We start from the raw sequence: 16,810 nt of genomic DNA, 5'->3' as shown, positions 1-16,810 counted from the left end.
CTTGGGTTTTTTTTTTTTTTTTTTTGCTTTTATGCACTTAAGGAACCTATCTCCAGCAGACATGAAATCATATGATTTTTGTTGCACTTCTGAAATGTTTTGTAATAATGAGCATGTGACTTATCCAATTTAAAGAAAGTTCATGTCCAGTACACACATGCAAACCTCTTCCTCAGTTCACAGAACGAAGCCAAAGCAAATTGGCAGAGCCTGGAGGAGCAATGTGACTTTTTCTTCTTGCATCACCCTGAGAACATAACCTCAAGTTAATTTTTCTGAAGTGTTGTTGCTACTGTTTTCAGGCTTATCTTCCCCTTGTGCCAGAAATATGCAGATTAATGAAGTTCAGCTTGTTGCAGTCATTTAAATTTTTTCTTCTGTGGAAAACAAGGGCATAAACATTTGAGGCCGTGCACTTCGGGTGCTTAAACTGAGAATTTAACAGCTTGGGTAACTGCGGTGGTATTTAAAACCACAACCTGTTGATTTGGAATATCCACAGCAGCTGGAATTCTTGCTTGCAGCTGTGTATAGAGCAGGAACAAAGGAAATTGAAAAGCTTTCACGTTGCTTCAAAGGAGGAGAAAAGCGTTTGTTACTCACTGCTGACCCTGGGAGAGAAAAGCCATCTGCAGGGAGCACATTCCCGTGCAGTGCCCAGCTATTGTCTCTTACCTGCCCTAAATTTAAACCATCCTGAGTTAATTCCAAGTTCCTGTTCCATTAGCCTCTGTTTATCCATATGTTCAATCTTAGCTTGTCTCTCTTTTTTCCCTTGGTTAAGCTAAAGCTGCCTTTACCCACAAGACTGAAATGAGTCATTTGATGTCCTGAGAAAACAAATACAATTTTCCTGCGGTGAGAAAGCAGCCGTCCTTTCATCTGGGGCTGGCTCCAGCTATCCCAGCTGAAGGAGAGGGAAAACTCGAGCTCAGGCTTTGCTTAACCTTTTTTTTTCCTTGCTGTAGTAAAACCTGAGCCTGTTTTCTAACAAACGCTTGCCCAGAGTCTCATGACTGAACAAGCAAACTCCGGGACAGCACTTGGGGAGGAGCTCCCGGATTATTCCGGAGGCCCCTGGGGATCCAAGGGCTGTCACATGCTGGGGAATGTGTCTGGCATCATGTGGTGGGGTGAGACACAGCAGTGCTGACTCAGGATGTGTGGGATAGGGACGTGGGGGACAGCAGGGACGTGGGGGACAGCAAGGCCACCAGCTCCAGCCTCCCACGGCTCTGGCCACACGCCACCCCACGGGGCCCCAGGGATGCACAGGTCAGGTCTGCTTGACCCTGCAGCCCCCAGGCTTTCCCCTGCACAGGGAAAAAAAAAAAAAAAAAAAAAAGGGAAATGGGGATTCAAAGGGAAGAGCATTCTGTTGGAAATGATGGGAATTCTGACCTGGTGGATGAAAGCAAACTGCTCCAAACAGCTGGTCTTGTCTGCTCGGAGAATGGCCACGGGATTTGTGTGTGTCACATGTTTTGTGTTCGGGAATAAACAGGAAAATAAATCAGGATTGTTCTTTTCCCAGGGTGCTGGTACAGCCATTGGAGAGCTGCCCCCATATTTCATGGCGAGGGCAGCCCGGCTGTCGGGTGCTGAACCTGATGATGAGGAGTACCAGGAATTCGAGGAGATGCTGGAACACGCAGAGACTGCACAAGTAAGGACAGTGTGCAAAACAACAGAATTAATAAAACACAGAGCAACTAACAGGGAGTAAATAACCATTCCAATTAAACCAGAAAGGGCCAAAAAATCCGTTGGTGTGAGTTCACAAGAGACTTCCCAGGGATGGAAAAAGATCCTGCACTGGGTGATACCTGTGGTGATGGCAGGACAAGAATGCAGCTTGTTGAAGCAGATAAAAAAATGCAGCCAAGTATTTGCTACAAGTACTGCAATTATTTAGAGTTCCAAGAACAGCACAATAAAGGTAGGGAGACACTGGGCTGGGAAAACAGGGGTAGAGGAGCTGCTGTTCCATAATCCTGGCTGTTCTGGCTGCATTTAAAGCCTCCCTGGGCCAGAGATGATTTTCAGCCTCAGCTCATCCTTTTAGATGACATTTACCTGCCTTGCCACTGATACCCTCAGGGACCAGCGTGTGACCCATTCATCAGCCTGAGGAAACGTTTTTCCTTGATGTGGAAATGCAGCAAAACTGCTCCAAGTCCCTTTTTGTTACTCTTGTCATTTCTTTTTTCCAGGGGTTAAACATTGCACGGTGTGCAATTGTTGCTGCACATCAGTCAGGTAGTGCTGTGGATAATTTTTCCTTCAGGTCAGGAGTTTGTATCCTGGTCACAAGTTCCTGATAGTGTTTTCGACGAAATTAAACATTTTTTCCTCATGCTGCTTGCCACCAAATTTTTCCCTCTATTTTTCCTTCTTATCCTGTTTTGTCTGCCACTGAGTTGAAATGGGTCATGAGACTTCTGTTAAAAACCAGCAGATGCTATTTACCATGCACTGATGTCTTTAAACTCCTCTGCCAGGGTATTTTCTGGACATAAATATATACTTTTTTTTCCCTCCTTCAAAAAAAAAAAATGAAGCTTTTCCATGAAAGTGGTTTGTCTGGAAATACTGAATGCAATCTAGTAATTCTAACAGTAAACCCTGTGTTTCCTGAGAGCCTCCCCCTGCTAGAAGGTTCCAAAGGGTTTTTCTGCTATTATAAATAGTAAAGTCTTCTATTTTTTTAAAGATGCAGCAGGGGGGGAAAAAAAAAAAATCTACTTTGTTCTTTACTCTCCCATCAATCTTTGCTTTGCAAAGTAATCCCTTAACTGTACAAAAATCAAGTTGTGGTAAAAAAAACAACAACGAAACCAGTTCAATACATGACTTCAGTATCTGTGTTTACTGAAACTCTCCCAGCAAATGATATGTGTGTACAGTTGTGGGAGCAGCCAGAGATGGTTTCCAGAACGCACAGTGAGATTCTTGGGAAGAAAATTTTTGCTAGAGAGCATTTTGTCAGGCCAGGCCAAACTATAGCTGTATTGACTGCCTGGAGTAAACAAATGGCCTTGTGGAATTAATGAAGAAAAATGATGCTGTTATTTACCAGTACTTTTGATTTTATTTTCTTGGCAATTGAGTTTGGATTGAAGCGTGTTGTTTTGTGGATGGATAGCCAGGAAAAGAAAAAAAAAAAATCTTTCAAACTCCACTTGTGGTTTGGTTTCTATAAACTCTTTTAACATGAGGCTTTGACAATCTGATTAAATTGTATTGTGCTCATAAAACTGACAGTTCAGTTTTTTCCATTTGCTAATGTGACTTCCTTTTTGCTTTTGGCTTCAATCATGTTTTCTCTGGATGTCTGTGGGAGACAGGCCTGCCTTTCCTATGACCTCTGTAAATCCCAATCTCCAGCATAGCTTATCACTCTTTGCCCTGTAATTTGTATTCATGAGCAGTGCTGATGTCTATTTTTAAATTGCTCATTAACAATTGTTATTACCTCCATCAGCTTTCTCCCACTCTGCCGAGTTTGAAGCCTCACACGGGGGCTGTGACAAGTGTCCTGTGCCTTGGGGATGCTACAAATGCTTGATGTCGAGTGACAGGAGCATTTTTTCAGTATAAAGGTCTCTCTGCATCCAGCTTTTTTGGAAAGGTTTGGCAATGGGTGTTGGATTTTGAAGGAGAGCTGAGCTGCTCTGTGCCTACGAGGCAGAGCCAGCTGCTTTGACGTTTTAGCTGCGTGTGTGTTGTTCAGAGAGCTCGTTGCTGCTGTTTCTCAAAAACAATGGTCATTTGGAGAAACAGATGAGCATCTTCTCTGGTGAGAATAGATCGTGGCTACAGCATCCAGCCTGAAGGATCTGGGAAGGGGGGAATGTGTTCCTGGCTGGGCCACAAGAAAAATCGGCCAAAAAAGAGACCTAAGAGGATTAAACAGCGTAAAGGTTTAGTGCTCCATTCAGAGTTACACAGACTAAAATGCCGTTTACTTTAAGGAGTTTATTGATGGATTTTCTGTCCTGAGTCTCAGATCTGAGTGACCTGTCTCCTTGTGCTGCCTTTTCAGAGAGCTCATTAACCTGCAGCCAAAGTGTCTGTCCTGTACTTCCCGTGAGCACACTTGAGAAAAAGCCCCTTATTTTAAAGGAACATTCACTTCTCCTTCCTCTGTGTCCCTTTGTGTGCTCACCAGTGAGTCCCAGTTCTGTGCAGGGAGGGTCAGAGCTGCCTTGTGGCCATGCCCTGCACAAGGAGTGGTTTTTCTTTGTCCCCGGAGCTGCCACAAGGCAGAGCCCAGCAGACAGACAGATTTGTTCATACTGGGATTTGTTCATACTTAAGGCAGCATTTAAAACCCACCAGCGTTTCAAACAGGCATCTCAGCTGCTGTTAACTCCCTTGCAGTGGAATTCCAGAGTGAAGGAGGGTTTTATCAGAGCTCCCCTTTTAGCCACAGGGAGTATCTCCAGTGCAGCAACCTTTCAATTAGGGGAAGTGAATGCACTGGGGCAGCACTTTGGTAATGACACAGTCACAGACACTCGGTGCAGTTTTGTGTCCCCACACACACATGAGCAGGGACTCTCTTTTGCCAGTTTAATAGTTGCTGGTCGGTATTTTTTCTCGGTTCTCTGTCATGCTGAAACACTTCAAGCTGAAGAGTGAAAAAGCAGCTTTTGGTGCCAGCTTCCCTCAGGGTACTCGGTGCCTGAGCCTTGCTGGATCCTGGTACTCCTTGCTAAGAGGGGAAAGTACTGCTATCTTTGCATATCTAATCCTTAATGGCTCTGAGTGTTTGGCTTCATTAAGTGGCATTTCTGTAAGAACTAATGATTTACACATCGGGGGGTTTGCTTCTGTGCAGCTTCGCTGCAGCCAAATTTCCATATAAAAATATTTTCTAAGTTGCCTATGTTACTATCAGCCACTGCTGTTTGTTTACTCTCCAAGCTGTGTCCTGCCTGGGGAAGAATACAGGCCTGGAGAAGGGTTAAATCCATAGAAGTGCCGGGATGCAGCAGGACTGGTTTGGAAATGACTGAGTGCCATCTGCACACTGGCTGTCAGTTGTTGCTGGGACCTGTTTTTGCCTCCACTGAACCTTTACTGGTTGTGGTTTGTCTGGCCATCACATGACTTCTCTGAAAATTCCCCCTCCCCTCCATTTCCAGTAAACTGTTTGAACAGGAGTGACTCAGACTGAAACCAGCTTCCCTGTAACCACAGGGCTTGTTAAAGAATTTGTCAACGTGGACTCGAGAGGGTTTGTATTAAACTGAGCAGCAACCGCCTGCCTTTGGTTTGGTCAGGAGTTCCAGTTCCAGCCAGCCCCTCGCTGCTCCCCAGGGCTGCAAGGGGTTAAACCCGCGGTTCTCTCATGGTGACACTCACACACGTCCTTTCTAAAAACCGGCATTGCTCCTCCACATCTTCACTGCTCCGTGCTGGAGCCGAGCAAAGTCCGTGCCACACCCGGGGGAAGCCAGCGCTGTGTTCTGACACGACACTGACTTCACTCGCGGGGAATGATTAGGCACGACTAATGAGTGAAATCTCACTTAATTAGCAGCGTTTGAGATGGCCAAATTCAAAACGGATCTCTCCCGTGATTAAATTAACAGCTCCCATCTGATAAGTTCCTGCTTGAAAAGGCTGCTGGCTTGTTTAATCAACAGCGTTTAAGGGTGCTTGGTACAGGAAAAAAGAAGTTAAAGCAGACCACAAGCAGGTTTTTGTAAAGCATTTATCATAAAAATGGAAGTGGAAGGGTTCATGTACGATAACTGGGAAACCTTGACTTCTCTTTTATTCCTTTTTTTTGTTTTCCCAGAAATAATTTGTTAAAACAGAACATCAAATTCCACTCATCCTTTCTCTCACTCAGTCTTCCCTTTCCTCATCAGCTTCCTCTCTTGATTAATTGTGCTGCACAAGGAGGTTGCTGCTGTGGGTGGTCACCAGAGGCTGCTCCTCACACCCTGCATTCCTCAAGTTTGATGCCTGGATTTGTTAATAGCTCTAGGGGAGGTTTCTTCCCTCTTTTATGGTGCCCTGTAATTAAATAGAAATTTAGAACTGATCAAACCTTGAAGCTGCGCTTTAGAAACTCCCCACGAGTGCTGGGGGGGGTGAGGTGACAAAGTGACAATGTGTTTTCACAGACAATCTAACAGTGAATACACCGAATAACAGCTCCGTTTTGATCTGTTCTCTAAAATTACCGAGTTTAAAACAAGTTTTGGAATGAGTCAATGACAGCTTTAAATAAAGGAACTTGATCTTGAGCACTTCCTGAGAAAAGAGGTAGCAAAGAGTTAAAATAGGCAGAGGGAAGACAATGAGAGCTGTGAGTAAGGAATGTGTAAAGCACCTCCTGGTTGGATTTCTTTGGCCACTGGCAGGAGAACGTGCCCACATTGTTCTATTCATTTGCACACCTGCTCACAGATAAGGAAAAAAACAGCACAGGGCATTGCACTAATTACTCATGGTGACTGGAGATGACTTTTTTGAGTTCTGCTTTGAAGGGCTCTTTGTGTCTGTTCCCTAAAAAAATTATTTTAGTGTTCAGTGTGTGAATACATAAATCAGAAATCACCCATACAATGAAGAAACCTAGGTTACTTTGCAACATTTTCACTCGGTATTAGGTCAGGAGGATTTTCTCAGTAACAAATTTCTCACTTTACAACAGAAATTAGAAAAAATGTCACCAAGTGTACTGGAAATGCTGGGAGCTGCATTTGCACAGGATTGTGGAGAAGCATGTGGTCGAATTCTATCACTGGATTTTCTTGCCCTGTTCTATGTGTGTTGGGAATGCTCAACACAAGTTTCTAAGGGGAAAAATTGTTCCTAAATGCTTGATATTTCACTCCTCATTATTCTGAGAAAGATCAATAAATGATCAAAAGCTGGGTCAGGAAACCTGCTTTAAATATTTTTTAAGGACAACCTTCAATAACTGATAGAAATTCATTATAGTATCATAATCAAGAAAATGGCTGGGTTTTTTTCCCCCTGCTCCAGACACTGTTTAAATATCTGTGTTGTACAAGAGTCTGGTATGCAGAGCACTTCTCTGAGCTGTCTGGGAACCTCTGTCCCTTGCAGGGAGAACAGGGGAGAGGTTGCACATCTGGGCTGAGAGGGAAGCCTTGTGTGTGCTAAAGGCTTTGTGTCACAAGTTCCTCACTTCCATTTTAATCCTTAACTTATGTCTCAGTCCTGTGTGGAGGAACAGTATTTTTTTCGGTGCTGATGGCTTTGAGTTGTCAGGTTTATCAGAAATTGAAAATGTCAACTTTCGTGACTGGTTATCCAAAATTCCTTCCTTACAATGTCTGGATCTTAAACCACCTCAAAATAGGGCTTGATTCTTTAGAATAGATTTTTTAAAATTAATAATATTCTGGAACTGGCAGAGCTGTGGCCACAATAACTGATTGCAGTGGTAGCTTTGGGATAAATGAGCAGCTGCAGTGGGGTTTTGGGGAGTGCTGGATGTGCCTTCACTCATCTCCCTGCCTGTGGCTGTAATATCTTGTCATGGAATCACAGAAAAATTCACCTTGAGAGAGACCTGAGGCAGTTTCTAGTCCAATTTTTTTTTTTTCCCCCCTAGTCCAGCTCAGGTTCCTCAGGGCATTGTCTGGGCTGGTCCTGGAGCCCTCCAGGGCTGGAGGCTGCACAACCTCCCTGGGAAATCTCCCCCAGAGCTGCTGACATTGCCACTGACAGCTCCCTTCCCTGAAAATGGACTGCAGGATCTGCTCTGCCAGCTCTCCTGTGACATGTGAATAGAAAGTGGTTGTTCAGCAAGGAAAGAAATCAGTTTATTTCAGGGTTGGTTTTTTTTTTTTTTGCAGGGCTGGAAAGCTGCAGAGTGTCAAAGTGGACACGTTGCTGCTCTGAGGAGCAGAGGTGGCAGGGGATGTGGTTAAAGGGGCTACAGCTCTGCAGGATAGATCTGATAAAGCTGAAAGGACATGCTCCTTCCTCTTCCTTTTGGCTGTTTCCTTGCATTGTGTCTCATTCTTTACAAAATTTCTTTATTCTTCTAGTGTGTGAAGCGAAAGGATTTTTTACGTAGAAGTCTGAGGGTTTCAGTTCTAGCTGTGGGAAAAGCTGGCATTAAATTGGAGTTACAGAGCTCAGTGATCCCTATAATCTGTGTTCCTTCTGCTATTCCCCTTCTGAACCTGAGTGTGGATTGTGACAGGCTGAAATCTTGAAATTAAAGCTCCTGAGATGAAGTTTGTTGTAAAGAAACATTTGCTGGTCCTTCCCTCGAGAAGGGGGGAGGGAGAAAGGAGGGAAATAAAAAGTTCTTCCCATGATCCAGATGATTAATGAGATGAAGAAAATACCTGGAAGTTTCTAGAGGAACTAATGGGCTGATCCAGAGCTGGTTGATTTCATTCCTGCTCCTGTTATTGGGGAGATCTTATTTACCAGAAAATGGACCCATAATTTGAAAGTTTCACACTTTTACTCCGAGACATGCTAAAATTAAATGACCAGGGAAAGCCAAGCCTGCTGTTGGAATGGACCCTTCACTGTTGTCTCTGCTCCCACAGGACTTGCAAAAAATTCAGCTCCTCACACAACCCTGTGGATTCTTTTGTCTGTCTTTTCTAACATGGCTTTTAAAATCTGGTAAGAGGACAATAGGTTTAATTGTATTTTCTACAGAAAAACTTAAGGTTTTCTGACCCAAGAACTAATTGTAGTTCCTCATGTTTGAATTTACAAAGTCCCTAAAATGAGCATCCTCCTGATTATCTCTGGATTGCAGCATCACCCCTTAACCTTAACATGCAGCCAACCTCCAGAACTTGAAGACAAAGAGATGTGGAAATAAATCCCTCACAATGTGTGTCCAACATTCTGCTCCTCAGAACGGCCACTGGAAGAATCCACCTGTAGATAGAATTTCTTGTTGACTTGGGTTTGTCTGTAATATCTACTGTATGTTCATCCCTGCTTACAGATATTCTGAATATTGAAGCCTTACCAGTTTCAAGCCCTCAGATCTCCAGCACAGTCTGGTTAAAGAGGCTTTGTGGGTGCTGCTCCCTTCTTTGCACAGTTCTTTGGAGAAGCCAAGGCTGTTTTATTGCTGTTTGGTTGCCTTCATCTTGTACTTTTAAAAACTGTTTTCATGTTCAACATCTATGTCCTTTTCTCTTGCAACTTTTCCATGATTACCCAACTCCTTTTCCAGAATTTAATGTCTCAGAAAACCCAGACTTTTCATGAAGTGAAACTTATTTAGAATCTGGAATGTCTGTTCTGTGTCTGTTGTGTGTAAATCCCTTTCTTTCATCAAACTGAGTGCTTGCTTAGTTCTGCCACCATCCCATCACTGCTTTCAGTAATCCTTGAAAACTTTTCCCAGCTTCCTCTTTTGGGGCTCTGATTTCCCAGCCAGGACCTTTCTTTCCCAGATTTTTGGGTGATAAGGAAGTTTAAATTTTACCCCTCACACCCCCTGCTCTCCAGGCATCAAATGGAAATATCCCCTTTTACTTTGCCCTTCTGCATTTAACTGGAAATATTTTGGGAGAAAACTGGAACAAAGATCCATGAGCTGCTATCACAATATTCCCATTTGTAATTTACTCATGGGATTTGTTGCCTTTGATATTTTGGGGAGGGTTGAGCAGTGGCTTTTGGTCAGTGAGTGCTGAACCATTTGCAGGGATGTGTTGTGACCTCCCAGCCTCGGGTACCTCTCTGAGTTCTTTGCAGCTGCTCCCCTGCAGTCAATGCTCTATTCCAAGGAGTTAATAATTCCTCCCAGTGCTCTGAAATCCTGGAATCCATTGCCTGACCACAAATGGTCATTCTCCCATAAGTTGTGTTTGATTCCATTGTGTTGTAACAGAAAGCCAGAAGAAACAAAATACTGTGCAGCTCATTTTTAACATAACTCAGATTTTTACATAAAGAGGGACACTGTCTTTGTAGGCAGCTCCTTAAATGTTAAGGACTCTATAATTTTGGTGATCTAAATGGTGGCTTCATACACAGTCTTCAATTTTGGGGGGGAAAAAATGTTCTCCACTTTAGATTATTATCTGGATAATTAAATTTTTTTTATTGTAACAATAATAGAAATAATGCTCAAATCTTGGAGGGATTGTCCACTCCACCACACACAAGGGGCCTGGGGAATCTGCAGGAGGAGGAACTTCCCTCTCTCCACTGCTCCAGAGTTCTCCTGGAGAACCTTCAAGGTGTGACACATTCACATCTCTCTCTGTGTATATTCTGTATTCTCTATTTAATTTTTTTTCACTCATGCTCCTGTTTTCTGTCAGAGTCACAAATCCTGTGTAGCCTCTTCCAGACCTTCTAGAAATTGTTTTAACTTCTCCAGGCCACCATGTGCCAGGTGAGGAATATCCATGGCATTGAAACATCCCTGCCTTGCCCTGCTCCCAAAGCCCTGTGTGCCCTCCTGGGCAGGGAATGTGCACCATGACCTTGGGATGGAATTGGCTCCACCTTTGTGTTAAATTTGCCAATTTTCCCAATGCCTTTGTGAAGTGCTTGAGGTATTTACAGCAGAAAAGAAACAGGAGAGAAGTTTTTCCATGCCTCAAATCCCTGGAATCTGGATCTGGATCGTGTTTTTCAGACACTGAGCTGGGATGTGATGGGAGCTGTTGGTTTCTCTGTGCTCCTCAAATCTGATTGCAACTGTTTGAAAATGAACTGTCACATTGCATAATCAGAGAACAGAGCTGGGGAAGTGTTACAGGTTTTTTTTTTCTGTGGGATTCAGTCCAACTCTGATTATTCAGAGCTCTTTGGATACCTCCAGCTCACTCCTGTGGATCAATCAACCAGCTCTGCACTTACAGAGTGAGGGAAAAGAGGCTTCACAATTTCAGTGGGAACAATTAATTGTGACTGTTCTGTTACAGAGGGAAAAGAGGAAAAAAAAAATACTAAAATTATTTTTTTCCTTGAGCTTGTTAGTTAAATGTGGTGAGGTGCTTGTTCTCCCCTCACATTCAGAGGAGCTCACCAACTTTACAGTGAGAGGAGAAAGAAGAGAGATTAAATTATAAATGGAAACCAAATAAAACAGAGGGATGGGACAAAACTTTGTAACTTAGACAAGGTTGTCCATTTTCTCTTTTTCAGAAAGGCTTTTCCAGGGATAAAAGATCCATTATTTACACAGGGCTGCTCCACAGGATCTATTCCAAGGAGGAAAATGTAAATTCTCTTTACACCCCTTTAGGTTTGGAACTTTTTTGTCCCGTGGAGCCACTGGGATCAATGAAATGATAAAAAATTCCATTTTTCCTGAGATCTGAGCAGATCCAACAGAATTCCCCCCAGCCAGAGCTGCCAGCTGGGGAATCATCCCTGACCTTTGTGTGCCTCTTGTTCCAGCCCAGAAGTTCTTGGGATCTGATGATGAAGCCAGTGAAGTCATGTTTAATCATTTAACCTTCCTCTGCCTGCACTGGGGCACTCACAGGAAATCTATTTCCAAACCCCAAAAAATAAATCATCTTTGAAAGGGACACAGTGAGCTAAAGAATCCTGAAATGTTATAAAGAATGAATCACAATTAGCTGAGAGGCCAGTCCAGTCTAGAAACTTTAATTTGGGGGGAAAATGATTTGCCTGTAAGTAGCTGAACTTTTGTCTTTTTTCATATATATATATATAAAATAATGCTATATTTTAAAGCAGAAAGTTATTTTCTTTTCTTTCAAATGCTTAAAAACTAGAGAGAAGATTCCCAGTGCAGGCTTTAGAAAAGAAAAAAAAAAAAAATTCTGTTGTGAAATAGGTAAAAGTTGTGAAATTGGGGATTGTATTCTCGGAGAAATGAAACTTTTAAGGCTTTTTTATTGTTGAAGATGTTGCAAAGATTTGTCAAACAAAATTTAAGGAAGGAACCAAAGAGAAATAATTCTGAACTTGTTTTCACAGAGTAAAATGTTGAGGCTGGAATTCATAATTTTCTTGCAACCTTGGTAGGTTTATTACCCTGCAAATTATTCATAGCTGTGATTCCATTAGATCATAGAAAATAGGTACAAAAAAAATCTTTAATTTGTCTTTTGGCTTATTTGAAAAATTTGGAAAAAAAGGAAGACAAATGATAAGTTCTTGAGTGAAATTTTTAGAATTTAAAATTTTGCTTTCCATGAAATAATTTGTGATAGACAATGTAAAACCAAAACTTCACAAAGAAACAAGCTGAGTAATAACTTAAAAAAAATAAAGTTATGAATTAATAAGGTGAGAAAATTTGCTCCAACATTAGTTTTGGTTTGGAGTTTTGGATTTTTTTTTTTTTTTTTTGAGACAAACTTGTTAAACTTTTTTTAAAGACCTTCATTATTAGCTTTTTAATGTTTTATATGTTTTTAGCTGGAAGGAAAATTCTAGCTTCAAGGCAGCCTTGAATTTTGTAGTTGGGAAATGTGGGTGAGAGAAGCTGGTTCTTTTTAAGAAATTTGGTTTAAAATGGTGCACTGTGCATTTTACCCTAAGTTAATACAGTTAATTTAGTTATAATTATAATAATATAGTTATTAAATCAGCTGTGCTGTAATTATGAGTTTATAGGTCATTTGCTAGAGAGTTTATTTCCAATTCCAGCTTGTGAAAATGAATACAACAGTGCATTAGCAACACAGTAAAAGATAATGGGGGAATAAATTAAAATCAGAATAGAAACAACTTCATGGAAATAAATCCCAGAACCATTTGAATCATTGTCTTGGAGTGTTTTATTTTAAAGGTACTTTGCCCTCAGATTTATGGAGCTGCAAGGAAAATATATTTATTGGATTATAAAAGTGAAAATATTGCTCCAAGCCCGTGGCTTTGGGAAATGGGGGAGAAAACAGGAACTGAAAATGTCCTGGCCACACCAAACTCTGTTCCAGGAATCCCAGGGGAGGGAATTAATTCAGGACACCTTTCCCAAGGACAGAATCTGCTTTTGCACTTTTTTAGTGTTAAATTCATTTGTTAAGAATGAAAATCAAAAGCTGATTTTTCACTCCTGTGTTTGGCTGGGGACACTGGCAGAGCTCTTGTTTTCCTAGAGGAAAATGCTGGATATTTAATTTATTTATTGTCAATAAATATTCAATATTCATCCCTGGCAGCTCATCCCAAATGCTGAGGGTGCCCCTGGAGCTGGGATCCCCTTTTTGGGTTCATTTTTCTGGGAAATGACCACGAGGGAATTGGGGTGGGAGCAGGAACTGCCCTGGGATGTTGCAAGATTTTTGGGTTTGGTCGTCAGGAAATTGTCATGTTTTGTTGTTTGTTACAATTTGTGTCACAATTTGCTCTTTTTATGAAAAAAAAAACCAAAAAAAATATTTAGTTTTGCTTTCCAGATTGTTTCCTATCAGAATAAACTCAAGGTTTTGGTGTCAGCCTCACTGGGAGCAAATTTAATCCCTTTAGTTCTGTGGGGATCCTACGAGGAAAACAATGGGAAATATTTTCCTGCAATGGGAAAATTTTTATTAAAAGAATAAATATTTGATCTCTCCCATTTTGTAATCATGAGCTCAAGGTGTTACTCCTGGTCAAAGTGTGGAAATTCACCTTTCTAGGATATTCTAGATGATTTTTATATTCCCCTGTGGTTAAAAATGTCCCACTGAAAGTTTTAGGAAATCTCATTTCTTTGGTATTTTTCTTTCAGTTTTAATTTGAGTTATTTTTCCAGGCATTAAATACAATAAGTAGAATTATTCTGACTTGAGTAATAATTGGTTTCTTGTTTTGTTTTGATTTTTTAAAAATGAGAATTTGAACTGTCTGAAAGCACAGTAATGGAGAAAAGTTACTACTTGAAAAAAGGGTGTAAAAAGAAGCAAATGCTCTTAGCACAGATTTATTATTTTTTAATCTGCCACAGAAAAATTTATCAATTCTTCAGCTCAAAATTTAAATAATATGCAAGAACATTGTAAAATAATTGTAGTTTTCCTTCTTTAGTGTGTAGTAGTTAAGGTTTCAACAGAACTGTAACAACGTTAAAATTGCATAAATGTAATTTTCCTGGATTACCCTGCAGTTGCTTTAATCAAAAATTAATGCTATTCTAAATTCTACAATTCAGTAGTAAAGGGTGGAATTTAGAATAGCATTAATTATTGATTAAAGTCATTTCCTTGTGTAATTTATTGCATTGCTCCTGGAAAATCAGAATTTTATTGCTTATTTGTAGGTTTTTAAAAAGGAATGGATAATTATTTTTTAATGTTTGCTATTCCCAAGGATTTCCAGCTTTCTGGAACTGTTGTGGCCAAGCCTGAGTAGGGAGCACTGATCTTGCTTTTATTTTTCTGGACAGTTTTGCTTCAAAAGAATTTTATCTCCTGTAAATTCCCTTCTCACATTCAAAGCAAGTGCTTGTGAGAATCTTTATTTTTGGTTTTTTAAGGGGTTTCTTGGGTGTTTGGTAAATTTTGAGGCTCAGGAGTAAGGACTGATCACAAAATAAAAGGGAGCAGCTTTGTACAGAACAGCTCCAGTCACAGGGGCTGCACCTTCCCTGATTTTAAATTAATTTAGGCTCAGCTTTCTGGATTTTAATGAATTTTTACCAGTGTGTTGTAGGCAGTGCCTGGAATTGGTTATTTGGATTGAGATCCTGGCTTTGGGAGAACAGATCTAAGGGTATAATTTGGATTATTGTGCTCTTTCTGTTCTCAGAAAGTTCCTTTGGACCACTGGAAATGGCATTGGAGCAATTAATTCCCTCTGCTTGTTGAAGGAATAAGGTAGAAGCAGCACTGGCATTGCAAAGATATGGGGAAATAAAATCTAGAAAAGCTTTTTCCATAGCAGGGGCAGCTTTGTTCCACTCTCAGGGTTTGAAAAACAAAATTCAGTGCCTGTGGGTGCTCAGATTTCCACCACCATTGTCCCTCTAAACTCTAAAGGGTTTCAAACTGACCTTTCTGCTTTTAAATTTCTCCCAATTCCTACTTAGGAAATCCTGGAAATCACAACACATTCTGAGCTCTGTTCAGGTGGGGTTTTCTTCATTAATAATTTTATTTTTCTGTTTGTAGGACTTTGCTTCCCGGGCCAAACTGGCAGTGCAGAACCTGGTGCAGAAGGTTGGGTTCTTTGGGATCCTGGCCTGTGCCTCGGTGAGTTTTCCCCAGGAAAAGGGGGATTGATTGATTGATTGATTGATTGATTGATTGATTGATTGATTGGCACAAACTGCAGCTTGCATGTCTTGCCATGGGATTTGGGGGTTTTTTTTTTTGCAGTTTCTGTGATCTCTGTGATGCTCAGGGAAACAAAAGCTGCTGGAATTTGTGTTATGATTTCTTTAGGTGTTGATGTATTGTATTTGACATTCTTGATATCCTCAAATCCAGAGGTGTGCATGGGTTGGAGAGTGGAAAATCACCTGCAGAAATCCTGATGAGGGTGTCCATCCATTCCAATCCTCCCCCATCTGCTCCTTGGGTCATTAGGAACCAAAGAGGGCAGAAAAAAAGAAACAAATTTCAATCGTGGCTGTGGAGCTACAAACTGCTCCTGGCTTTTTTAATCAAGAGGTGAAAGGTTCATCTCCAGTGATGCTATTTTAGGTTGTGAGTAGGATAATGCCCTTCTTTCAGAATAAAAAAAAAAAAATAATATTGGAGGTTTAAATCTCTCTCTGGAGCTGATGTACCTTGTTCTTCATCCCACACACAAACTGTGGGACGTGATTGCAGTGAAGGGGGAAGAGTGGGACCCCCCCAATCCCATTTTTCTGCAATAACCACAGCATTACCCAGCTGCTGAGGCTTTCACTCCACACTTGTCCAGCATCTCTTGGTTTCCTAAACTGTAAAGATGACACAGCCAACTGCTTGCTCAGATGTGGATAACCTGTGTTACAATTAATCTGATTAGAGCTGCTGACATTAAGCTCCTGCTCACTAATCCTTTAAAAGCTCTTGAAGTTTAGAGTGGAGTCGTAGCCTACAAGCTGCTCCTAAAATCCTCCCAGCCAGGGAGCTCTCAGGAGCTGCTCCCTGCTCTGACTCAGTCCTGGGACACGTCCCTGCCCCAGCTGTCCCCTGTCTTTGTCACCAGCACAGCTTGGAGGTGGCAGGGATGAGTGACTGGGCAAGGTGGAGGAATGGAGGAGGAGGAGGAGGAGGAGGAAGAAGGAGTTGGTAAACACGAGAGCTGGCTGTAAACACCCCGCAGTTCCTGCTTAGTAATATTTAAACATTTGTTTAACTTCTTCCCCACTTTGCTGCCCGAGCCTTGCTCAGGCCCTGAGCTGCAGCTGGGCTGGGGGAGGGATGAGGATGCACCAGGGCACACCTGGGGGTTTGTGAATGTGCTCACACAACAACTGCAGGAGGAAGGCACAGCTGGAAGGTTCCAGAGGGTTGGAAAAGCAGGAATGCAGAGCTGTCCCTTGCTGTGGCACCCCTGGGTGAGCAAGGGGGAGGAAAGCAGCCCCCCATGTGTGCCCAGGGGCTTTGCCTCGGGGCTTCTCTGCTTCCCTGTGCTCTACCAGGTGTCTTCTCTGCTTGCCTCCCTTGTAACTGTGATCTTCCTTCTGAATTTTAGGCAGAGTTTTATTTGATGTGTTTTTTATGAGTGGAGAACTTGCTGGTGAAGTGGTAATGACTGTCCCAGCTGTGGGTCCTTGTCTCTCAAGTGGTGGCTTCTAAATGCTGCATAAAAACACCATCAGATGGAAATTAGAATTCTGCAAGCTTATCCAGTGAAGTCAACTGACTGTCATGTTGTTTAGTGGCAAGAAGGAAGTCAGGATTGTCTGGAGTTTATTTCTATATAAAGG

At 41.8% G+C, this 16,810-nt stretch overlaps 1 protein-coding gene across 3 annotated transcripts in view; it reads left to right on the top strand.

Moving 5' to 3' along the window:
* Positions 1-16,810, top strand: part of VMP1 (vacuole membrane protein 1) — a 59,750-nt gene that overhangs the window by 27,083 nt on the left and 15,857 nt on the right. For all 3 annotated transcript variants that reach the window (XM_014876453.2, XM_014876454.2, XM_014876455.2), the window contains 2 exons: positions 1,535-1,666; positions 15,060-15,140. In XM_014876453.2, coding sequence (XP_014731939.1) covers positions 1,535-1,666; positions 15,060-15,140 — 213 coding nt within the window. The remainder of the gene's footprint in view (positions 1-1,534; positions 1,667-15,059; positions 15,141-16,810) is intronic.

Source organism: Sturnus vulgaris, chromosome 21, assembly GCF_052056855.1.
Source record: "Sturnus vulgaris isolate bStuVul1 chromosome 21, bStuVul1.hap1, whole genome shotgun sequence".
Classification (NCBI taxonomy): Eukaryota; Metazoa; Chordata; class Aves; order Passeriformes; family Sturnidae; genus Sturnus; species Sturnus vulgaris.
Note: the sequence above shows the minus strand (reverse complement) of the source record. Positions and strands in the feature narration are given on the sequence as shown.